The sequence below is a fragment of the Nycticebus coucang genome, chromosome 2, assembly GCF_027406575.1.
Source record: "Nycticebus coucang isolate mNycCou1 chromosome 2, mNycCou1.pri, whole genome shotgun sequence".
NCBI lineage: Eukaryota > Metazoa > Chordata > Mammalia > Primates > Lorisidae > Nycticebus > Nycticebus coucang.
In genome coordinates, this window is record NC_069781.1 from 12343251 (window position 1) to 12368944 (window position 25694).

Here is a 25694-nt window from a genome sequence, read left to right on the forward strand (position 1 = left end):
GCCGGGAATTGTGGCAGGTACCTGTAGACCCAGCTACTTGGGAGGCAAGAGAATCACTTAAGACCAAGAGTTTGAAGTTGCTGTGAGCTGTGACACCCCCCCACCCCGGCACTCTACCTAGGGCAACATAGTGAGACTCAGTCTCAAAAAAAAAAAAAAAATCCTACCACAAATCATAGTACGTTGTAGATATTAGTAAAAGTATATTCAATGGCTCGGCGCCTTGGCTCAAGAGGCTAAGGTGCCAGCCACATACACCTGAGCTGACGGGTTCGAATCCAGCCCGGGCCCACCAAATAACAACAGCTGCAACAACAAAAATAAATAAATAAATAAATTATATATATATATTCAGTGGAGGAATTAGTATTTCCTTTTACTCTTCTTTCAACTTACAGAAAACAGTTGCTGAGCAAAATTTGGAGGATACTAGACAGGAGCTCTTGGCAATAAGAAACAGCCAAGCCAAGGCCATTAACACTCTGGAGTCTCAGGTACTAACCTTACTCCTGCTGTTTCCTATGTTTGGGTGGTAACTTGGCTGAATGAAACATGATGTGGCTGAGAATCCCTTGGGTCAGAGGGTTTCATTGAAAGGTGCTACTTTTTGGATCTTACATACATAGGAGTGAGCAGTCATTTCCATCATTCTTGCTGTGTCACCATCATTGACTTCGTACAGAGTTGGTCTCATGTTTACTTATTCCCTTCTATCCCCATTGGCCTCCCTCCCATAGGAAACCATTCCAGGGGAGTTAATATAGATCTTTTTATTGTTGTTAATATAGATCTTTGTTGGGCGGCGCCTGTGGCTCAGTCGGTAGGGCGCCGGCCCCATATACCGAGGGTGGCGGGTTCATACCCAGCCCCCGCCAAACTACAACCAAAAAATAGCCGGGCGTTATTATGTGAGCTGTGTGAGGCCACGGCACTCTACCGAGGGCCATGAGACTCTGTCTCTACAAAAAAAAATATAGAGAGAGAGAGAGAGAGAGAGAGATCTTTGTTAACTTCAAAGTAGGTAGTGTTGATTTTTGTGCCTATGTGTTTTTTTTGTTGTTGTTGTTGTTATTGTTTTTTGAGATAGTCTCTGTGCCCTGTGTAGAGTACTGTGGCATCATTGTAGCTCACAGCAACCTTAAACTGTTGGGCTCAAGTGATTTTTGCCTCAGACTCCCAAATACCTGGGACTACAGGCTCCTGCCATAATTCCTGGCTATTTTTTTTCTTTTATTTAATTTTTTTTTTTGTAGAGACAGAGTCTTACTTTATTGCCCTCGGTAGAGTGCTATGGCGTCACAGCTCACAGCAACCTCCAGCTCTTGGGCTTAGGCGATTCTCTTGCCTCAGCCTCCCAAGTAGCTGGGACTACAGGCACCTGCCACAATGCCTAGCTATTTTTTGTTGCAGTTTGTTGCCGGGGCTGGGTTTGAACTTGCCACCCTCGGTATATGGAACCGGCACCCTACCCACTAGGTTATCTGTGTGGTAGACATCCTGATTACCTTCTTTTTCTTTCCACCTCACTTTACATTGCAATAAACAGCCTTGTCCCTGTCCCTGAAGGATGATAGAAAATGCATATACCCTAAAGCAGGCATCCTCAAACTTTTTTTTTTTTTTTTGTAGAGACAGAGTTTCACTTTATGGCCCTCGGTAGAGTGCCGTGGCATCACACAGCTCACAGCAACCTCCAACTCCTGGGCTTAAGCGATTCTCTTGCCTCAGCCTCCCAAGTAGCTGGGACTACAGGCGCCCACCACAGCGCCCGGCTATTTTTTTGTTGCAGTTCAGCCGGGGCCAGGTTTGAACCCACCACCCTCGGTATATGGGGCTGGCACCTTACCGACTGAGCCACAGGTGCCGCCCCATCCTCAAACTTTTTAAACAGGGGGCCGATTCACTGTCCCTCAGACCGTTGGAGGGCTGAACTATAGTTTTAAAAAAAAAACTATGAACAAATTCCTATACACTGCACTTATCTTATTTTGAAGTAAAAAACAAAACGGGAACAAACACAATTTACACTACTTCATGTGGCCCGTGGGCCGCAGTTTGAGGATGCCTGCCCTAAAGTGACTAAATAGAATCTGATTATTCTCAGAAAGCCTGCACCTGTTCTCCTCCTCCAGCATACATGAGGTTTCCTGTATTTGCATCTCTGCCTTTTCCAACGTTGGCATTTCCCAGCTTTTTTTATTTTATTTTATTATTATTATTGTTATTATTATTTTTGGAGACAAGATCTTACTCTGTCACTCAGACTAGAGTGTAGGGCATAATCACAGCACACTGCAACCTCTCCAGGGCACAAGTGATCCTCCTGGCTTCGCTTCCTCAGTAGCTTGCACAACAGGCATGCAACATTAGGCCCAGCTAATTTTTTGTTTTCCTTTTTTGTAAAGATGGAGTCTCACTGTGTGGCCCAGGCTGCTCTTGAACTTGGCCTCAAGCAACCCTCCTGCCCTAATTTTCCAAATTGCTACCATCATAGGCATGAGCCACCATTCACTGCCTCCCAGCCTTTTAATTTTTGCCATTTCAATGAATGTGAAGTGATACTTCATTGTTATAATTTGCATTGTTGTGGTTATTAATTAGTATAACCGTATGCTTGTTATTCTTTGGGGTTTCTACTTTTGGAATTGTGCATTCACATCCTTCACTTGTTTTTCTTTAGGGATTTCATTTTCTCTTACTTGATTTGTAGGATTTTATTATATATTCTTGTTCCTAATCCTTGTCAGTTACAGTCCTGAGCCAGTCTGTTAACTTGTTTCATACCAAACAGAAGTTCTTATGTTTGATGTCATTAGACTCGTCAGTCTTGCTGTGGAGTTTGAAGTTCCATTCAAACACTTCCATTAAGAAATTCATTCCTGGGCGGTGCCTGTGGCTCAAGGAGTGGGGCGCTGGTCCCATATGCCGGAGGTGGCGGGTTCAAACCTAGCCCTGGCCAAAAAAAAAAAGAAATTCATTCCTGCAGGGTGTGGTGGCTCATGCCTGTAATCCTAGCACTCTGGGGGGCCGAGGCAAGTGGATTGCCTGAGCTCAGGAATTTGAGACCAGCCTGAGCAGGAAAGAGCAAGACTCCATCTCTAAAAAAAAGTTGGGCATTGTGGGGGTCAGCTATAGTCCTAGCTACTTGGGAGGCTGAGGCAAGAGAATCACTTGAGCCCAAGAGTTTGAGGTTGTTGTAAGCTATGATGCCATAGCACTCTACCGAGGGCAACAAAATAAAACTCAATCTTGGCTCGGCACCTGTGGCTCAAGCTGTTAAGGTGCCAGCCACATACACCTGAGCTGATGGGTTCAAATCCAGCCTGGGCCTGCCAAATAACAATGATGACTACAACCGAAAAATAGCCAGGCATTGTGGCGGGTGCCTGTAGTCCCAGCTACTTGGGAGGCGGAGGCAGGAGATCGCTTGAGCCCAAGAGTTGGAGGTTGCTGTGAGCTGTGATGCCACGGCACTCTATCCAGGGCCATAGCTTGAGGCTCTGTCTCAAAAAAAAAAAAAATCTCCATCTCAAAAACAAAAAAAAAAGAGAGAGAGAAATCCATTCCTGCTCTTAAGTCACAGAGATCTACCTTTTTTTTTCCTTATTTTTTGTATTAACTATCATTTTATCCTTGACATAATATATCTCTAATTCATTTTCAGCCTTTCTTTATGTGTTGTGTTAGGTATGGATCCAACTTTATTTTTCTCCATTTTTGTTAACACTGTTTAATAAACAATCTGTCCTTTCTGAATGTATTTCTTACGTTAACTTTATCGTGTCTTAGGTTCCATATGCACGTGGGTTTGTCTCCGCACGTGTATCCACTGATGTGATTATCTGCTCCGGTATAATCGCTGCAGTGTTTCTTCACATTGTATTGTCTGTACTATATCTTAGTATCCGCTGAGACAAGTTATCCTTTTCCTTGAAGGCTGATTTAGCTATTTGTAGACCTTTAAAGTTTTTAAGTTTTTGAGTTCCAAGAAATTCAACCTGAATATTTATTGAGAATGCACTAAATATATAGGCTAAATATATTTAGGAAAAGTGTCAGTTCTTTAATATTAAGTAATTCCTTCCAAGAATGTAAATAATTCTATTTATTCAGATTATTTTCTGTGTTCTTTACTAAAATTCTATATTTTTCCCAAAGATTTTTTATTTTCTTGGTTATTAGTTCCTAGAAACTTTAGGGTTTGTGTTGATGGTATGATGGTATCTTTTTTTTGTTTGTTTTGTGTTTCTTTTGAGATAGAGTCTCACTATTCATCCTAGGTAGAGTGCTGTGGCGTCATAGCTCACAGCAACCTCAAACTTTGGGGCTTAAGCGATTCTCTTGCCTCAGCCTCCCAAGTAGCTGGGACTACAGGCGCCTGCCACAATGCCTGGCTATTTTGTTGTTGTTGTTGCAGTTGTCATTGTTACCTAGCTGGTCCAGGCTGGGTTCAAACCCTCCAACTTTGGTGTATGTAGTTGACGCCATAACCACTGTGGTACAGGCGCTGAGCCTCTTAGTTTTAATTGTATTTTTAATTAGTTATTTCTGGTCATTCTAGAGAAATCTCTTTTTTTTTTTCTTTTTTCTGAGACAGAGTTTCACTGTGTTGCCCTTCGTAGAGTGCTGTGGCATCACAGCTCACAGCAACCTCAAACTCTTGGGCTCAAGTGATTCTCTTGCCTCAGCCTCCCTAGTAGCTGGGACTACAGGTGCCCACATCGCCTGGCTGTTTTGCTTTGTTTTGTTTGTTTTAGCAGGCCTGGGCCGGGTTTGAACCCACCAGCTCCGGTGCATGTGGCCAGTGCCCTAACCATTGAGCTACAGGCACTAAGCTGAGAAGTCCCTTTTTTTGCCTAGTTGAGCTTGGTTATTTGAACACCTGCTAAACTCTCTTTCTCTAATATTGTGTGATTTCTTTTGTGTTTCCTAAACAGATAATTGTACCATCTATAAATAGTGACAGCCTTTATCTTACTCCTTTCAGTCTTTATGCCTCTTATTCTATTTTCTGGCCATATGTCATGGAAGGATCTCCAGTACTGTGTGAAGCAATTACAGTAATAGTGGGCATCACTGTTATGAACCCAATATTAAAGGGAATGTCTGCAGTTTCCTCCTTTGGTATAAAGTTTGCAGGAGGTTTTTGGTATTTAATCTACTGAATTAAGGAGATTCCCTTCCAGTCAGGTAAAGAGCTGGGAATACAGGCACAAGCCACCACCCCTGGCTAATTTATGTTTTTTTTGTAGAGATGAAATTGTGCTATGAGACACCAGGCTTGGCCTCAAAGTGATGGGATCACAGGTGTGAGCCACTGCACCAGCGTGGTTTGCATTTTATTTATTTATTTTTTTGAGACAAAATCTTACTCTGTCACCCTTGGTAGAGTTCTGTGGCATCATAGCTCACAGCAACCTGAAACTCTTGGGCTCAAGTGATCCTCTTGCCTCAGCTTCCAAGAGTGCTAGGATTACAGGTGGGAGCCACCACACCACCCCTGGTTTGCCATTTATTACTATTCTTCAGCTTCTTTGAACAGAAAAAATGCTTGTTTCCTTCTCAGGTGAAAGAATTAGAGCAGACCCTGCTGGCCTCTGAGGAACAGTTGAAGCAGAGCAGGGATGTCGCAGCTGCCCAGGAAGCGTACATTCGGGAGCTGGTAAGCTGGCAGTTGTGGCTGCTGAGTGCCTGGATTTCCCTTGATGCCTTTGTGGATGCCCCAGACTCAACTCCCAGCTTGGGCAGTGGTGTCCAGACCTGCCTTGGTAGGGTGGTTGTGCTTCACGTGAGCAGATGGGCAGCACCAGGAAGAGGGAGTCAGGACCTGCTGGGGGACCTGAGGACCCAGAAAGGGGGATGGGCTGGCTCATTTCCACCTGACTTCTGTCCTTCAGGCTCACCCTAGTCCTGGGGCTGTCCGAGGTGCCTTCTCCCCTGGGAGTCAAAACTCAGCTTGTGGTCAGAGGTGTGGAGAACAGGTCACACTTTGGGAAGAAGATGGCGAGGCATGGCCAGTCATCTCAGCCCTGTTGGGCATGGAGTGAGGAGGTAGAGAAGTCAAAGCAGCTAGTGTGGATTTCGTGTTTGCCATTTCCTAGGCACTGTGCTGAGTCTTCAAGTGTGTTTTCATTTAGTTCTTACAGTGGACCTAAGAGGTCTGGACTGTCATGCTCCTCCTGTAGAGGAGACAAGCTCAGAAGCATTGTGTGACTAGGTCGCAGCCTCACTCCGGGCTGCAGCCTCACACTGGGCCATAGCCCTACAGTCAGTAAGTGGCAGAACCAACATCTTTCTCATGTCAAAGCCCTTGTTCTTCATCACTGTGTTAAACTTGCCTCCCCTGGGGAAGGCCTCAGCCACAGAGGCAACACTGAGTAGCATGGGGAAGGCCTGTGTTTGAGGACTGGCTGGTGACCGGAGCCATTTCCACCCACTCTGAGGTTGGAGTGACAGCATCAAGACCTATGCATGCTCTACCCGCCAAGGCAGGCCAGGGTCCAGGAGCCACAGGCAGAGCCCACCAAGGACAGCAGGGGAGACCTCAACAAACTAAGGAGGAAAAGATTGGGAAGGGCAGTTGTTTCTGTTGGACACCCACCTTTGGGTCCCTGAAGGCCAGACTAGGGCTCCCTCCTTAAAACCATTGTCACTCTATCCAGCTGTCCTCTGCTGTCACTGCAGGCCGCCACCAATAAGGAGAGCAACCATGCACAGCAGCAGGCCCTGGCTCGGGAGAAGCAGCATATGGAGCACGCCCAGGCCCTGGAGGCCCAGATTGCCTCCCTGGAGAGAGCACAGGCCTCTGAGCAGGCCATTGCAGAGCAGAGGATGGTGAGTGAAGAGCAGGGTATGGCCGAGCACAGCAGCTCCAGGTCCACACAGTGAGGTCTGCCCCATGCTTGACAGAACAGCCCCCTTGCTGCACTACCACTTTAGAGAACAGCTCTACCACTTTAGAGAACAGCTCTTATCTTTCTAATGAGACACCTGCAGGTGGGACTGGATGTCAAAAGGCTGCTATTTACAAAGCCCCTGTACAGATGAGTTTTCCTTTTCCTTGGGCCCTAAAGGGATTTCTGGTGCTTTCTGAGCACCCCCCTCAGGTTCTCTCATGTCTTTCTAGAATCCGTGTTGCTCCTCCACAGTGGCTTCCCTTTTCATGGGCTTCTCTCGCCTGCACAGTCTGGAGAATCATGTGCCTCACTCCGACGCCTCCTGGGTTTTCCAGGTGGTTCTCTCTTTGTGTCCTCACCCTCATTCTCGCCTTCCACCCCTGCAGTGACCATAAAAAAGAGAAGGGGCATTTCAAAGGTACCATGTCAGAGAGCTAGGACTATGCCCAGGGTAAATATGGTAGTTAAGATGCTTTCTTTTTATATATGTTCTGCTTTGTTTGCAGAGAGAACTAGAGCAAGAAAATACATCCCTTAAAGAAAGCAGGAGTGAATGTGAACGTGCTTTACAACATCACCAGTTTGAACTAAAGAAACTGAAGGTAATTATCTAATTCAGTCAGAGTTTCACAACAGCGTTCCTGCCCTTTACGTGTGTGTTTAGAGTGGCCAAGTGGAGAAGGAGTGAGACTAGCATTTGTGCAATAGTTGTATTAGGCAAGGGCTAGAAATAGTCACTTCATTAAGTCCTCTCAGGGATTCAGGACAGTAGGAAGGACTGTGGTCATTTGGCAATTAATATCATTGAGATTTTTAGTGAAAATAATGTGTCCAAGTTCTATAGTTCATTAGAGGAGGTGCTAATCTGATTTTTCACTCCACTGCAGAGGCCCAGCCCTTCCTCCATGTCATTAACAGGTGCCAAAAATAATGCTGTCAGAGCACCACTCCAGCTGATTTTTTCCAGTGAGGCCTTAAAGCAAGACCTTAAATAATCATAAGGACCTTTGTTTTGTTTGTATCAGGAATATGCACAGAAATGAAGAAATAATCTGCTGGATTGTTACCCTTCCCCTTCTATAAACTTGAGGCTTTAATCTCCTTCCTTCTCTCATGCCTTTGGAATCCATATTGCTCCTCCCCAGTGGCCTTCCTTTCCATGACCCCTCTCCCTTCTGCACTGGATAAAGAGGAGAAAGATATTCTGCCACTTTCTTATAGGCCCCCAGGCTTCCCTGGCCCCTATAAAGCACCCTTGGATGATGAATCATTACTGTAGTGCTTGCCCAGGTTGGTCGTGACTCCAAGATCTCACAGACCCTTTAGCAGAGATCTTCCCTGAGAGCGCTACAGCTGAGTGCCTGCACCTGTAGATTTATCGGCTCTGCTACATTACAGGCACTAACGCTATATTGACACATCATGAGAAGCATGGACTTTGGAGTCATGTTTTTTCATGTATTCCTTCAACAAATATTTAAGTACCTATGAGTACCAAGTACCATTGGAGGTGCTAGGATGTGGTAATGAACAAAATAATAATATCCTTCCCCTGTGGAGCTTGTAACTAGAGACAGTAGTAACCAAGTGACAAGTAGTAATAAATGCTTTGAAGAAGAAACAGGGGCAAGGACATCCAGGAGGGAGGAAAGAGCTCTCCAATGTGAAGAATGGAGAAGACTTTCGTGATGTTTGAGCAAACATCACCAAAATGATGGGCAGTAGTGTGGATATTTGAGAAGAAATGGTCCAGACAGAAGAAATGGTGAATATAAAGGCTCTGAAGCAAAAGAAGGCTTGGTATCTACAAAGAACAGCAGAAAGGCTAGTGTGGTGCAGCTCAGGGGCAAGGAGGGAGGCAGGCATTAGAAAATACCACGAGAAGGCCCGGCACCTGTGGCTGAAGCGGCTAATGCACCAGCTACATACACCAGAGCTGACGGGTTTGAATCTAGACCGGGCCCGCCAAACAACAATGACAACTGCAACCAAAAAATACCTGGGCATTGTGGTGGGCTCCTGTGGTCCCAGCTACTTGGGAGGCTAAGGTAAGAGACTCACTTAAGCCCAGGAGTTGGAGATTGCTGTAAGCTGTGATGCCATAGCACTCTACCTAGGGTGACAGCTTGAGGCTCTGTCTCAAAAAAAAAAAAAATGAAAAGCCATGGCAGGTCTTCAGCAGGGAAGTGACATGGAAAGTTTTATTTTAAAGGGATTTTTCCTTGGCCAAATACAGTGGCTCACACCTGTAATCCTAACTCTGAAAGGCCAAGATGGGTGGATTGACTGAGCTCAGGAGGCCAAGACCAGCCTGAGCAAGAGTAAAACCCTATCTCTACTAAAAATAGAAAAACTGGGTGGCGCCTGTGGCTCAGTGAGTACGGCACCGGCCCCAGCCCCATATGCCAAGGGTGGCGGGTTCAAACCCAGCCCCGGCCAAACTGCAACAAAAAAATAGCCGGGCATTGTGGCGGACCCCTGTAGTCCCAGCTACTCGGGAGGCTGAGGCAAGAGAATCGCTTAAGCCCAGGAGTTGGAGGTTACTGTGAGCTGTGTGAGGCCACGGCACTCTTCTGAGGGCCATAAAGTGAGACTCTGTCTCTACAAAAAAAAAGAAAAACTAGCCAGGCATTGTGACAGGTACCTGTAGTCCCAGCTCCTCGGGAGGCTGAGGAAAGAAGATCTCTTGAGCCCAAGGGTTTGAGGTTGCTGTGAGCTATAATGTGCCATGCGGTACTCTACCCCGCATGACAGAGTGAGAGTCTGTCTCAAGAAAAAAAAGAAAAGGATTTCTCTGGGTCTGTGTTGAGAATGTTCTATAAGGGAAGCAGGGCAGAAGCAGGAAGACCATTTAGGAGGCTTCTTAAGAATCCAGGCCAGAGGCTCGGCGCCTGTGGCTCAAGCAGCTAAGGCGCCAGCCACATACACCTGAGCTGGTGGGTTTGAATCCAGCCCGGGCCCACCAAACAACAATGACGGCTGCAACCAAAAAAATAGCCGGGTGTTGTGGCAGGCACCTGTAGTCCCAACTACTTGGGAGGCGGAGGCAAGAGAATCACTTGAGCCCAGGAATTGGAGGTTGCTGTGAGCTATGACGCCACGGCACTCTACCCAAGGTGACAGCTTGAGGCTCCGTCTCAAAAAAAAATGAATCCAGGCCAGAGATGACTAGTGTGGTACTAGTGGGCTTGGGAAGTATTCAGAGTCAGGATTTAGTTTGGAGATGAAGCTTTTAGGTCTTGCCACTGATTAAATGAAGTTAATGAGAGGAATGACTTGGTGCCCATAGCTCAGTGAGACGGCGCCACCCAAAGGTGGCAGGTTCGAGCCTGGTCTGGGCCTGCTAAACAAGTTGTCTTTCAACTGCAACAACAAAAAAAAAACAACAGCCAGTCATTGTGGCAGGCGCCTGTAGTCCCAGCTACTTGGGAGACTGAGGCAAGAGAATCGCTTAAGCCCAAGAGTTTGAGGTTGCTGTGAGCTTTGATGCCTTGGCACTCTACCCAGGGCCACATAGTAAGATTCTGTCTCAAAAAAAAAAAAAAAAAAAGGAATCAGAGGAAAAGGAGTGAGAGATAACTCCTAGGTTTGGTCTGTGTCATTCAAGGTTTCTCAGCCCTGGCATTGTTGACATTGGGCCTGGACATTTCTCTGTCACTGAGCAGTGTTTGCAGCACATGTGCACTGCTGGCTGCTTAGGAGCATCTCCTCTGTAGATGTCAGTAGCAGCTCCCAGTGTGACGACGAACAATGTTTCTAGAATATCTGCCAAATATCTCTTGGGGGATCGCCCCAGCAGAGAACCACTGAGATAACTGAATAGTGGTGCCATTCACTGAGAGGGGAGTCTGGGAGACAGTGAAAGGTGGATTCCTTTTGGGACATGTTCAGCTTCAGAGGCCTGTCCAAGTCAGCATATATAGTAGGCTGTTGGCCTACAAATCTGGAAATCAGAGGGCTTCAGGGTAAAAAATCATCAGCATCGCTCAGAGGTAGAATTAACCGCCAAAGGGCCATGCAATGAATATAGGCAGAGAAGGGGGCCAAAGGGCAAGGCCAGGGCCGCTCCAGTGTTTAGAGGTTCTGAACAAAAGGAAGAGTCCACAGAGAAGACTCCAGAGGAGCTGCAAGTAAGACAGCAATAAGACCAGCACAGAAGTAAAGGACAGAAAGCGTTACAAGGACCCAGTAGTGAATGGGGTGTGTGCTCCTCACTGGTTGAGAAAGGAAACAGAACTGACCATTATATCTAGCAAGGCTGAGCCTCAGCAAGAGCATTCCCTGTGGAGTGGTGGGATGAGGTTGAACAGAGCACGTGAAGGTGACGCTAGAGATGCTGCCAGTAAAAGCAAACTGGGTAATTCAGACTAGCTTCCCCCAAGGACTGCCAGAAAAGCTGAACAAAGTAAACAATCATATGCTTGTAAGGACGGGGGGCCTACAGGGCACTGAGGAAGGGCCATCCAGTGCAGAGAGGAGGCCCAGCATGTGGAGCAGATTTTGCCCTGGGGGAACTTGCTGATCCTGAGGAGTTTGGAAGATTATCTAAAATTTTTACAGCTTATCAGAGTTATAGGAATAAAGATCAGAGTTTTAAGACCTACCTTGGGTCGAGCCTGGAAGGTCCTGCAGGCCTTAGTTCAGCACACTAAAGGCTGCACTCTGGGAGTGATGGTGAGTCCAAAGCAGCTAGCACTGCCCCCATCCTGCCTAGCTTTCATTGCACTAATTTATAGACGAACACAAAGGATGTTGAGATAGTAAATTTACAACCAAGTAAGTCAGTATTACCCCCGAGGACTGCCAATTAATAGACAGATTTTCAGAATGATATTTTTTAAAAATGCAATGAAATGCTGCTTACAAGTTGTAAGAGAAATATCTGAAACATAAGAGAACAACAAGATTGAAAAGGAAAAGTTGGAAAAATATATAGCATGGAGTCATGAACCAAAATTAAACTGGGGCAGCTATATTAATCATCAAAATAGACTTTGGGCAAGAACTATTATTATTTTTTTCTTTTTCTTTTATTAAGTCATATACACATAGATCATGAATACATGTATGCATATGTGTTGATTTTTTTTATACAATTTGGAGTGCTTACATCAAAACAATTAATATACCTTTTGCCTTATTTACTTGATTATTGTGTTAAAACATTTATGTTCTATATTTGATAGATTTGACTTGTACCCTTGCAATATGCTCCACAGGTGTGGTCCCATTGTTTACCCTCCCTCTATCAAATCTCCCCCTCCCTTCCCACTCCATTTCTCTCCTTGATCCTGGGCTATAGTTGTGATCTATCTTATATAAGAAAGTGTGAGTAAATATAAATTGGTTTCATAAAAGTACTGAGTACATTGGATATTTTTTCTTCCATTCTTGTGATACTTAGGAGAATATGTTCCAGCTCCATCCATGTAAACATAAAAAAGGTAAAGTCAGGCGGCGCCTGTGGCTCAGTGAGTAGGGCGCCGGCCCCATATACCGAGGTTGGCGGGTTCAAACCCAGCCCCGGCCAAACTGCAACAAAAAAATAGCCGGACATTGTGGCGGGCGCCTGTAGTCCCAGCTGCTCAGGAGGCTGAGGCAAGAGAATCACGTAAGCCCAAGAGATGGAAGTTGCTGTGAGCCGTGTGACACCATGGCACTCTACCGAGGGCAGTAAAGTGAGACTCTGTCTCTACCAAAAAAAAAAAAAGAAAGTAAAGTCTCCATCTTTTTAAGGCTGCATAGTATTCCATGGTATACATATACCATAATTTATTAATCCATTCATGGGTTAATTTATTAATCCATTCATGGGTTGATGGGCACTTGGGCTTCTTCCATGACTTGGCAATTATGAATTGAGCTGCATTGAATAATCTGGTGCACATATCTTTGTTGCAAAGTGATTTTTGATCGTTTGGATATACTCCTAGTAGAGAAATTGCAGGATCAACAGGTTTGTTTTTTTTTTTTAATTTTATTTTATTATTATTATTTTTTAAGACAGAGCCTCAAGCTGTCACCCTGGGTAGACCCTGTGGCATCACAGCTCATAGCAACCTCCAACTCCTGGGCTTAAGCGATTCTCTGGCCTCAGCCTCTCAAGGAGATGGGACTACAGATGCCACCCACTCCTGGCCTTTGTTGTTGTTGTTGTTGTTGTTGTTGTTGTTGTTGCAGTTGTCATTGTTGTTTGGCAGGCCCGGGCTGGATTCAAATCCGCCAGCTCTGGTGTATGTGGCTGGCGCCTTAGCTGCTTGAGCCACAGGCACCGAGCAAGCAGGTCTACTTAGATCTCTGAGTGTTCTCCAAACTTCTTTCCAAAAGGAATGTATTAGCTTGCATTCCCACCAGCAGTGCAGAAGTGTTCCCTTTTCTCCATATCCATGCCAACATCTGTAATTTGGGGATTTTGTTATGTGGGCTACTCTTACTGGAGTTAGATGGTATCTCAAAGTGGTTTTGATTTGCACTTCTCTGATGATTAAAGATAATGAGCGTTTTTTCATGTGCCTGTAGACCATGCTCCTGTCTTCTTTAGAGAAGCTTCTGTTCAATTATCTTGCCCACAATGAAATGGGATCACTTGTTCTTTTCTTAGTAATAAGTTTGAGTTCTCTGTGGATTCTGGTTATCAGACCTTTGTCAGAAACGTAAATATCCTTTCCCATTCTGAGGGCTGCCTACTTGCTTTATTTACTGTGTTCTTGGCAGTGCAGAAGCTTTTTAGTTTCATCAGATCCCAGTAATGCATTTTTGGTATTACTTCAATTGCCCAGAAGGGTCCTCCTCATAAAGTTTTCTCCCAGGCCAATTTCTTTTTTTTTCTTTTTTGGCCGGGGCTGGGTTTGAACCCACCATCTCTGGCATATGGGACTGGCGCCCTACTCCTTGAGCCACAGGCACCGCCCTCCCAGGCCAATTTCTTCAAGTGTTTCCCCTGCACTCTGTCAAGAATCTTTATAGTTTCATGTCTTAAGTTTAAGTCTTCTATCCAGTGAGAGTCAATTTTGTTAGAGGTGAAAGGTTTGGGTCCAGTTTTAGTCTTCTATAAAATGCCAGCCAATTCACCCAGCACCATTTGTTAAATAGGGAGTCTTTCTCCAAATTTATATTTTTTATTTTATTTTATTTTTATTTATTTATTTTTTTTTTTTGTAGAGACAGAGTCTCACTTTATGGCCCTTGGTAGAGCGCCATGGCCTCACACAGCTCACAGCAACCTCCAACTTCCTGGGCTTAAGCGATTCACTTGCCTCAGCCTCCCGAGTAGTTGGGACTACAGGCGCCGCCACAACGCCCAGCTATTTTTTGGTTGCAGTTTGGCCGGGGCTGGGTTTGAACCTGCCACCCTCGGTATATGGGGCCAGCGCCTTACAGACTGAGCCACAGGCGCCGCCCCCAAATTTATATTTTTGATAGGCTTATCAAAGATCAAATGATGGTAAGTGTCTGGTTTCATCTCTTGGTTCTTAATTCTGTTCCATACATCTACCTCTCTATTTTTATGCTAGAACCGTGCTGTTTTGATAACTATAGATTTATAGTATAGTCTGAAGTCTGGTTGCGTGATTCTACCTGATTTGTTTTTATTTCTGAATAATGTCTTGGCTATTCGAGGTTTTTTCTGTTTCCATATAAAATGAAGTACTAATTTTTCCAGATCTTTAAAGTATGACAGAGATGCTTTAATAGGGATTGCATTAAATCTGTAGATTGCTTTGGGTTTTTTTTTTAACAATGCTGATTCTTCCCAGCTATGAGCATGGTATGTTTTTCTATTTGTTGACATCTTCAGCTATTTCTTGTCTCAGAGTTTCATAGTTCTCTTTATAGAGATCTTTCACATCCTTTGTTAGGTACACTCCTAGATATTTCATTTTCTTTGGCACTATTGTAAAGGGAATGGAGTCTTTGACTGTTTTTTGCAGCTTGACGATTGTTGGTATATATGAATGCTACTAATCTGTGAGTATTGATTTTGTAGCCTGAGACAGTGCTGTATTCCTTGATCACTTCTAAGAGTTTTGTGGTTGAGTCCCTGGGAATTTCCAGGTATACAATCATATCATCTGCAAATAGTGGAAGTTTGATCTCCTCTGATCCTATATAGATACCCTTGATTGTCTTCTCTTGCCTGATTGCAATCGCTAAGACTTCCATTACAATGTTAAAAAGCGGTGGACACAGTAGGCAACCTTGCCTGGTTCCTGATCTGAGTGGAAATGTTTTCAATTTTACTCCATTCAATATAATATTGGCTGTGGGTTTGCTGTAGATGGCCTCTATCAGCTTAAGAAATGTCCCTTCTATACCTATTTTCTTTCTTTCTTTCCTTTCCTTCCTTCCTTCCTCCCTCCCTTCCTGCCTTCTTTCCCTCCCTTTCTTTCTTTCCTTTCTTCTCACTTTACTGCCCTCAGTACAGTGCCCTGGTATCACAGCTCACAGCAACCTCCAGCTCTTGGGCTTAGGCAATTCTCTTGCCTCAGCCTCCGGAGTAGCTGGGACTACAGGTGCCCACCACAATGCCCAGCTATTTTCTTGCCGTTTGGCCAGTGCTGGGTTCAAACCTGCCACTCACACTATATGGGCTGGCGCTCTACTCACTGAGCCACAGGCACCACCCAATATACCTATTTTCTTCTTCTTCTTCTGTTTTGTTTTGTTTTTGTTTTTTTTGAGACACTCTCACGCTGTTGCCCTGGGTAAAGTGCCATGGCATCACAGCTCACAGCAACTTCCAACTCCTGGGCTTAAGCAATTCTCTTGCCTCAGCCTCCCAAGTAGCTGGGACTACAGGCACCCGCCACAATGCCCGGCTATTGTTTGGTTATAGTTGTCATTATTTTTTGGTGGGCCTGGGCTGGATGTGAACCCACCAGCTCTGGTGTATGTGGCTGGCACCCTCACCACTTGAGCTACAGGCGCCTAGCCAATATACCTATTTTCTTAAGTGTTCTGATCATGAAAGGATGCTGGATATTATCAAAAGCTTTTTCTGCATAAATTGAGAGAATCATATATGGTCTTTATTTTTTAATTTGTTTATATGCGATGTATTATATTTATAGAGTTATGTATATTGAACCAGCCTTGAGGCCCTGGGATAAAACCCACTTGGTCGTGGTATATAATTTATTTGATGTGTTGCTGGATTCTGTTTGCTAGGATATTATTGAATATTAAGCATCAATATTCGTTAGAGATATTGGTCTATAATTTTCTTTTCTTGTTTGGTCTTTTCCTGGTTTGGGGATCAGGGTGATATTTGCTTCATAGAATGTGTTAGGAAGTATTCCTTATTTTTCTATGTTTTGGAAAAAATTAAGTAATATAGGTACTAGTTCCTCTTTAAAGATTTGGTAGAATTCTGATGTGAAGCCATCTGGTCCCAGACTTTTCTTTTTGGGGAGTTTTTGTATTTTGTATTCTGTATTTTGTTTTTGTATTTCAGTACTTGGTATAGGCTTGTTCAACATTTCTACTTCTTCCTGGCTAAGGCTAGGAAGGTGGCGTGCTTCCAAGTATTGTTCAATTTCCTTCAGATTTTCGTATTTCTGAGAATAGAGTTTTTTGTAATATTAATTAAGAATTTTTTGAATTTCTGAGGAGTCTGTGGTTATCTTATCTCTGTCATTTCTGATTGATAAAATTAGACATTTTATTCTTTTATTTCTGCTTAGGTTAGCCAAAGGGTTATCTATTTTACTGAAAAAAACAACTTTTTAAGTCATTGATCTGTTGTATAATTCTTTTATTTTCAAGTTCATTTACTTCTGCTCTAATTTTGGTTCTTTGTTTTTTGTGTGTGTGTGGTTATTTCTTTTCTTCTACTAGGTTTGGGGTTAGAATGTTCTTCCTTTTTTCCAGTTGCTTGAGATGTCCCATTAAATTGTTGATTTCCTCTCTTTCCATTCCTTTGAGGAAGGCTTGCAATGCTATAAATTTCCCTCTTAAGAATGCCTTTTCAGTATCCCACAGGTTCTGGTAGTTCATGTCTTCATTATCATTTTGTTCCAAAAATTTGGTAATTTCCTTCTTGATATCATCTATAACCCAGCTATCATTCAGCATCAGATTCTTTAGTTTCCCTATCTTTGTGTGAGTTTGCAGATTCCTGTTGTTACTGAGTTCAACTTTTATTCCGTGATGGTCCAAGAAAATACAAGGAATAATTTCGATTTTTTTAAATTTGCTGTCTTGTGTCCTAAGATGTGATCAATTTTGGAGGATGTTCCATGTCTCATGAGAAGAATGTGTATACAGATTTGTTAGGATGAAATGTTCTGTAGATGTCTATTAAATCTAATTGTTGAATGATTAATTTTAAGTCTAAAATTTCTTTGCTTAGTTTCTTATTGGAGGATCTATCCAACACTGCCAAAGGGGTGTTAAAATCTCCGATTTTTGGGCAGTACCTGTGGCTCAAAGGAGTAGGGCACTGGCCCCATATGCCAGAGGTGGTGGGTTCAAACCCAGCCCTGGCCAAAAACTGCAAAAAAAAAAAAAAAAATCTCTGACTGTTATAGTGCTGGAGGAAATCAAGTTGCTCATATCAGTTAGAGTCTCTCTTATAAATTGAGGAGCATTCTGCTTGGGTATCTCATTATGGTGAGTGTTTCCCTTAACAAATATGAAGTGACCTTCCTTATCTTTCCTTACTTTTGTTGGTTTAAAGCCTATTGTATCTGCGAATAAAATTGCAAAACCTGTTTTTTTTCTGATTTCCATTTGCCTGAATTATAGTTGACCATCCCTTTACCCTGAATCTATATTTATCTTTTAAGGTAAGATGAGATTCTTGTATGCAGCCAATATCTGGCCTGAGTTTTTGTATCCAGTCAGCCAAACTGTGCCTCTTTAGATGACAATTTAAGCCATTCACATTAGAGAGTATTGATAAGCCTGGTAGTATTTTGGGTGTTGAGTTTTCTGAAAGTCCAGTGAACATTTTTAATCCTTTCACCACTGCTGAAGTTGGGATTTGATCAAAAGTTTCTGAGTGAGTTTACTTTGGTGGTAGAGCATTGTGCTGGTCATTGTGGAGGATGGGTCTGAAAATATCCTGGAGAGTTGGTTTAGTTATGGCAAATTTCTTCAACATGTGAATGTCATTAAAATATTTGGGCGGCGCCTGTGGCTCAGTCTGTAAGGCGCCGGCCCCATATACCAAGGGTGACGGGTTCAAACCTGGCCCTGGCCAAACTGCAACCAAAACATAGCCGGGCATTGTGGCGGGTGCCTGTAGTCCCAGCTACTCGGGAGGCTGAGGCAAGAGAATCGCGCCCAGGAGTTGGAGGTTGCTGTGAGCTGTGTGAGGCCATGGCACTCTACTGAGGGCCATAAAGTGAGACTCTGTCTCTACAAAAATATATATATATATATATATTTAATTTCTCCATCATAAATGAAATCAGTTTAGCTGATACAGGATCCTGGGTTGAAAATTGTTTTGTTTTAAGAGGTCGAAGTTAGATGACCATCCTCTTCTGGCTTGAAAAGTTTCAGCAGAGAGATCTGCAGTCATTCTAATATATTTTCCCCTTGTAGGTTATGGTTTTCTTATGTCTGGTTGCTTGCAGTATTTTATCCTTCTTATTAACTTTGGCGAAGTTAATTATAATATGTCTGGGAGATGATATATTTGGATTGAGTTGTGCTGGGGTTCTGAAACTGTCTGCTATCTGGATTTCAGAATCTCTTGTGATGTTTGGGAAGTTCTCCTCAATTATCTCTTGGAGTAGAGCATCTGGGCCTTTCAAAGTAACTTCATCACCTCAGGAATTCCTATAAGGTGAATGTTTGCTTTTTTGGAATTATCCCACAGCTCTCTGAGAGAATGATCCGTTTTTGCTCTCCACTTCTCTTCCTCTTTGAGCGTTTGGGAATGTTCGAAAGCTTTGTCTTCAATGTCAGAAATCCTTTCTTCTGCCTGCTCCATTCTGTTACTGAGGGATTCTACTGTATTTCTCATATTTTGGAAGGCTGCAACTTCTTTTCTCAATGTGTCAAAATCTTTGGTGATTTTGTCTTTAAATTCATTGAATTCTTGAGACAACTTTTGAATTATTTCTAGAATTTCTAGTTCCAATTTTACTTCCATTCTATTAATCTTATTTGCCATCCAAATTCTAAATTCGATTTCTGACATCTCAGCCATTTGGTTATGAATGGGATCTTCTGGTGTGGCTGCTTTGTCATTCCTTGGGGGAGTTCATTTACTCTGATTATTCATGTTATCAGAGTTTTTCCACTGATTCTGCCCCATGATTGTTTTTTACCATTTGGCTAGATGAGCAGGTAAGGTGAAATTGGATTGGGGGCTCCTGGTGTTGTGGTTAACCAGCCTTTTGCCATAGAGCTAGGACTGGTGACTGCAGCTTTTCCCCTACAGCTTTGCAAAGGATCCATACAGTACTGCAGCCTGAGACTCTGGGGACCTGCTTGGTGTAGTGGGACTAGGTGGCTCTGTCTTGTATTCAGCTGATCTCTGTCCAATCCTAGTGAATCAGTGACTCTGGGTAGAAGTATTCAGCTATTGTTCCGGGACAGCTGATATATATGGGTCTGGGTACCCACCAATTACAGAATATATGTATCCTTTACAAGTATACATTGGATACTTAGAAAAATTGACCATGAAGCAAGTCTCAGTGACTTCCAGAGAGTCAAAATCACATACAGTATGCTTTTAGACCACAATGCAGTGAAGCTAAAAATCAGTAATAAAAAGATAGAAAACTAGCTGGGCAACTATAGTCCCAGCTGCTTGGGAGGCTGAAGCAGGAGGGTCACTTAACATCCAGGAATTCCAGGCCACCGTGACCAACTATGCTCACTTCAGTGAATAGACATTGAACTCTAGTCTGGACAACAGAGTGAGACCCTGTCTCAAAGTTAAAATAAAAAATATATAGAAAATGCCTGTATGGGGCGGTGCCTGTGGTTTAGTGGGTAGGGTGCCAACCCCACATACTGAGGTTGGCGGGTTCGAACCCGGCCCTGGTCAAACTGCAACAAAAAATAGCCAGGCATTGTGTTAGGCTCCTGTAATCCCAGCTACTTGGGAGGCTGAGGCAGGAGAATCTCCTAAGCCCAGGAGTTGGAGGTTGCTGTGAGCTGTGATGCCACGGCACTCTACCAAGGGCAACAAAGTGAGACTCTGTCTCTTTTAAAAAAAAGAAAAGAATGGGCGGCGCCTGTGGCTCAAGGAGTAGGGTGCCGGTCCCATATGCCGGAGGTGGTGGGTTCAAACCCAGCCCCGGCCAAAAAAAAGAAAAGAAAAGAAAATGCCTATATGTTTGCAATTAAGAAATATGCTTCTAGGTGGCGCCTGTGTCTCAAAGAAGTAGGGTGTCAGCCCCATATGCTGGAGGTGGCGGGTTCGAACCCAGCCCCGGCCAAAACTGCAAAAAAAAAAAAAAAAAAAGGAAAGAAATGTGCTTCTAAGTAACCTATAGGTCAAAGAAGAATCACAATGGAAATCAGAAAATATTTTTAAATAAATGATCATGTACATACTATATGTCATAACTGGTGGAAAAGAACTAAAGCAGTGCTGAAAATGAAATTTTAGTCTTAATAACATCTTTAAGGAAAAAAGACTAAAAATTGAGCCACATATCCATCTCAAAAAATCAGGAAAAACGCAACAAACCACCTCAAGGAAGAAGTAATATAAGAGCACAAATTAATGAAATAGAAAAATAAAATAAATGAGATCATCTTATAACACAGAGGATTGCTGAAACCTAAAGTTGATTCTTTGAACACTAATAAAATTGTTAAATTCTGGATGAGACTAATCAAGAAAAAAAGTGGCGGGTGGCACCTGTGGCTCAAAGGGTTAGGGCACTGGCCCCATATGCTGGAGGTGGCAGGTTCCCACCCAGCCCCGGCCAAAAACTGCAAAAAAAAAAGGAAAACATCAAAGAAAAAAGTGGCACAAATAACAAATGTCAGGGATGGAAAAGGAAATATTACTCAAATCTGAAGTCCCACAGATGATCTGCTGGTGAAGTGTGGGGCAAGGCAGCAAGTGCTGGGAAATCTCCAAAGAGTCTGTGGCTACTGCTTCAGGAATACATTGCTGCTGCCAGGGCAAAAAGCACTGTGGGATAATGCTCCCCCACAGTGGAAGCCCACAGAAGGAGCCACTTGCCTTCCAGGTTCCCCCACCCTCCCTGTGGGCAGGTTTAGCATGGAGGGATGCTGAGGGTGAGCATGGCTGAGACACCAGTGTACACAGGCTGTCTCAGAGTGTGGCTCACTGTACAAGTTTGAGGGGTTTCTGCTATTTGGACCCTTCAGTCAGATAATCCTCTGAGTGATTCCAGTCCTTTGGTATTATTCAGACTTGTTTTATGGCCCACCTTATAGTCCATCTTGGTACATGTTTCAGTGCCCTTGAAAAGAGTATGTATTCTGCTGATATTAGAGCACTGAGTGTTAACTAGGTCAAGTTGGTTGATAGTATTATCAAATCTACATACTTTCTCATTGTTGTCTACTTATTCATCAGTTGCTGAGAGGTGTGTGCTAAAGCTTCAACTATAAGACAGACTTGTCTCTTTTTTGCTTTAGTTTCGTCGGTCTTTGTAGCTTGTATTTTGAAGCACTGTTACCAGATGCACATATATGTGGAATTGTTTTTGTCCACATTTTTCAAAACAGCTATTCCCTGAAGCCATCCTGGAAAATCATCGCCAGGCACAGAGGCTGGCTACCACACACGGGTGGCCTGGTGGCTCCACAGTGAACCTGAGCTGGAAATGTTGACCTAGAATCCCATGGATCTGGATCTTATGTGGCTCTGTGGCCTTAGCACAGACTTTGGAACCACATAGACTCAGTTCTGCTTGTCATCCTTGTCCCTCAATAGCTGATTCTTTCTTTTTTGAGACAGAGTCTTACTCTGTTGCCCAGGCTAGAGTGCCATGGTGTCAGCCTAGCTCACTACAACCTCAAACTTCTGGAGTCAAGAGATCTCTTGCCTCAGCCTCTTGAGTAGCTGGGACTACAGGTGCCCACCATGATGCCTAGCTAATTTTTCTATTTTTAGTGGAGATGGGGTCTTACTCATGCTCAGGTTGGTCCTGATCTCCTGAGCTCAAGCAGTCCTCCTGCTTCAGTCCTCCAGAGTGCTAAGATTACAGGTGTGAGCCACTGGGAGCTGATTCTTGAGGGAATCATTTTCCTTTTCTTAACTGAAGATGGTAACCCCTGACCTCAAAAGGATTACTCAGGATCAATTATGACCATGGATGAAAAGTGCCCAGTGCAGGTCCCCAGCACAGAAGTACGGTGAGTCTCTGCTTCACGCCTGGCCTTTCTTTTCTATCTTACACATGATCTGCCTCCTGGCCTCCTAGACATCAGCAACCATTAGCGTCTCTTCTCAAATTCCTCAGATAAGGCTCCTGAGGAGGCACAGCACTTCTGTCACCTCCCTAGGCCTCCCATCCTCTCCACTGAGCCTGACATCTTTTGCCACGCAGACCTGCATTGGGGAGGAGGAGGTAGTCATAGAAGCCTGGGGAGGGGTGTTGTCTGGAGTCTGCCAAGGTCCCACATTCAGCCTCTTGAGTTCAGGCACCAGATTTTCCTTGTTGCCAGAGGTGGACTCACCAAAGGTCAATTCTGACAGTTCCACTGTGAGCACCAACATGGCCCTGGCCCTGAGGCTGACATTGCCACCATCATCAGGCTGGTCCTGACATGAATGGAAAGGGAGACTTCTTGAGAGTTGCTAGCTGACAGAACCAGACAGACAGGTTAGACTGGGCCAGGGGCCTGTGCATCTGTCCCTGGCCTGCCAGCATTCTTGCTTTGCTTCAATACATGGACTGTGTCCTGGGCAGGCAGACATTGCCACAGTCACTCCAGGCTTGTCATTTTCTAGCCAAGCATCGCAGCTGCAGGAGGGTTCTCCCCCTCAGCTTTACCATATAGAGAAGGATTCTCATATAAAATGGGGCTCTGATGAGTTCATCTTGGGTGACAGAGCCAACCTTGGGATTCATATTTTTGGTCAAGGGGATGAGATACTATAGTCGGCCAGGCCTGAATCACATGCCCCTAAATCAGGGCATTATTATTGTCAGCCCCAACAGACCCATGTGGAATTTCTAAGTGGGAGTGGGGAGTACAAACAATGAAGCGCTTGCCTGCAAAAAGAGGTGGAGTTCTGGGTAGATAGGAGAGTGGTCATGACCTCATGACCTCATGTTCTCGACAGGACATTCCCTGGCCAGTGCTCAGGTGCCTGACAAGTCGTCTGGTTCCTTAGGCATTGCTGGGCAGGCACAACCACCAGTCTAGGAAGGAGAGCTGTGATGGTTTGTCCCAGGGATGGTCTTTGTGCTCCAAGGAGCGCCCAGGAAGCCTGTGATAGAAGATACTCTGGAGGGTAGAGTCCAGTATCTGAGAGCCCTAACCCTGGGCTCACAGGTGCTGGCTTTCTGACTAGCTGTAAGGACTTGGGGACAATACTTAACCTTCCAGAGCCTCAGTTCTCTCTCCTGTAAAATGGGGTAATTTTGATGAGTCTGTGACATTTTGCTCTATTAAATTTCAGTAATTACTGGTTATTCTTTCTGTAATTGGATTGTCCTTGCCCACCACTTTATTCCTAATGACATATGAGTCTCTCTTCTTGTTCCGTGCTGGTTTCCTTAGAGCGGCTATTCTGTCTGGGCCTCCTCACTTTGGCCTGCATACCAGCTAGGGTACTCGAGGGACACTTAACCCTTAGTGGTGTGCCTTTTTTTTGAGACAGAGTCTCACTTTTTTGCCCTCAGTAGAGTACCGTGGTATCACAGCTCACAGCAACCTCAAACTCTTGGGCTTAAGTGATTCTCTTGCCTCAGCCTCCCAAGTAGCTGGGACTATAGGCGCCTGCCACAACGCCCAGCTATTTTTGTTGTTGTTGCAGTTGTCATTGTTGTTTAGCTGGACCCGGTGGGCCACCTTCAAACTCACCAGCTTTGGTGTATGTGGCTGGCGCCCTACTCACTGAGCTACAGGCGCCTCCACACCTGGCTATTTTTTTTAGAGATGAGGTCTCACTCTGGCTCTGGCTGGTCTCGAACTCATGAGCTCAGGCAGTCCACCTGCATCGGCCTCCTAAATGCTGGAATTACATGTGTGAGCTACCTCGCCTAGCGGTGGGCCTTTTTCCAGAGAAGTCAGCGGGTTGTCTACCAGGACAGTAGTCAGAATGACACAATATTGCGGCAAGAGTGCAGCCTGGAAGCCTCAGGAAGTGGGAAGAATGTTGCTTTGGCCCTGCAAGGCAGTGCCCTTCTGTCTGGTTTCGTGCAAAGTCTGCAGCTAAGAAAATGTGAACTGAGTTTTGGAGCTCAGTCTCCTTCCTGTTTTCTGAATCATAGGAGGAGTGGAGCCAAAGAGAAATTGTGAGCGTGGCAATGGCTCAAGCCCTGGAGGAGGTGCGGAAGCAAAGGGAAGAGTTCCAGCAACAGGTGGGCCCTGTTCGACACTGAGGGGTGAGGCTCCCTGACGAGCCCCCGTCCTATGTGGGGACTGCCGGAGTGGCCCCATCTGTCCAGGGCAGAGAGTAGACACAGTCTCAGGTCTGCAAGGTACCCCCTGTAGTCTCCAGGAAGGCAGGAGAGAAATGTTTTAAAGCAGTCCTTACCCCAAAGGATGGCCTTTTCTGGTTTTTGATGGTCAGTTTTAGTTCTGAACATTACCTGGAAAAAAGTCCATATCTGGGGACCTACTTGGCTCTAATTCTCTGAGATGGCCCAGCACTGCCCGCAGACCCTGAAGACTACAGAAGTTTGGATGAGTTCTTCAAGCCTCCCTTGAAGGCAGTCTTATAATCTGGCCCCAAACCTTGTAGATAACTGGCTCTTGGCCTTTGGTAAGTCCTTAAAATCTGAATCTCGGAGTCTAGTCTTTCTAATCACGCATGCTGGGTATTGGCATGAGATAATGTATGTCAAACACCCACCAGAGCCAGGCACATCGCAGGCATTCAGGGAGTGGAAGTTAGGGTTATGGCAGCTTGTAGGACGGTTGGGCGCGATGGCCACATTTCTGTTTGGTCGACTGTAGGCCAGGGGACCAGTGAGAGGCAGTTGCTCCTGTGCAGGAACCCAGCCATAGAGAATAGATTTGTGCTTGTTAACAGGAGCAAAGCTTAGCAGGGTTTGTTCTGGACTGTGTTCTTTAGGGAGAGATTCGTGGTGGACCTTGGGTAGTGGAAAAGTGGAGATTCCCATAGGGGGACATGGGATCACTACTGCCAACCTTCTCTTGTGTTGATTTTTCTCTCCCAGGCTACTAACCTTTCAGCCATAATAGATGAGAAGGAGCAGAGTCTACAGGAAAAAGCTGAATTGCTTCTCCAAAAAGAGCAGGAGATTCTCCAGCTGCAGCAGGGTGAGGCATCTCCCCCTGGCTGGGCCTCCTCTCCTTTTCCTGCCCAGCAATGGCCCTGTCACCAAGCAGCATGGGGTCACTGGGCTCACAGTGCACACCTCTCCTCTGCCTCGACCTAGGTCACAATTCTGCCCTGCTGCAGATGCGCCAGCTGCAGGGTGAGCTGGAGGCCCTGCGGAGCCTGCGGAGCCTGCGGGAGGAAGAGGCCTCGGCGGCCATAGAACAGGAGGACTTGTTGAGGCTGCAGAGTCCGGAGCAGGGTGAGGCGCTGTCAGCCAGCAAGCTGAGTGTAAGTCCCAGCTGTCTCTGCATGGGTGCTGTGGCAGGGTACAGGGTCATACTGAGAGCTGCCAGGGAGGTCGCAGTGGGGAAACGGTGAGCAGGCCACTACCC

General features: G+C 44.9%; 1 protein-coding gene across 5 annotated transcripts in view; it reads left to right on the forward strand.

Annotated features, from left to right (window-relative positions):
* Positions 1–25694, forward strand: part of GOLGA1 (golgin A1) — a 66484-nt gene that overhangs the window by 30170 nt on the left and 10620 nt on the right. For 4 of the 5 annotated variants that reach the window (XM_053562659.1, XM_053562673.1, XM_053562651.1 and 1 more), the window contains 7 exons: positions 399–494; positions 5567–5662; positions 6685–6834; positions 7403–7498; positions 24287–24376; positions 25199–25301; positions 25421–25590. In XM_053562659.1, coding sequence (XP_053418634.1) covers positions 399–494; positions 5567–5662; positions 6685–6834; positions 7403–7498; positions 24287–24376; positions 25199–25301; positions 25421–25590 — 801 coding nt within the window. The remainder of the gene's footprint in view (positions 1–398; positions 495–5566; positions 5663–6684; positions 6835–7402; positions 7499–24286; positions 24377–25198; positions 25302–25420; positions 25591–25694) is intronic. The other variant, XM_053562683.1, reaches the window with a different exon arrangement.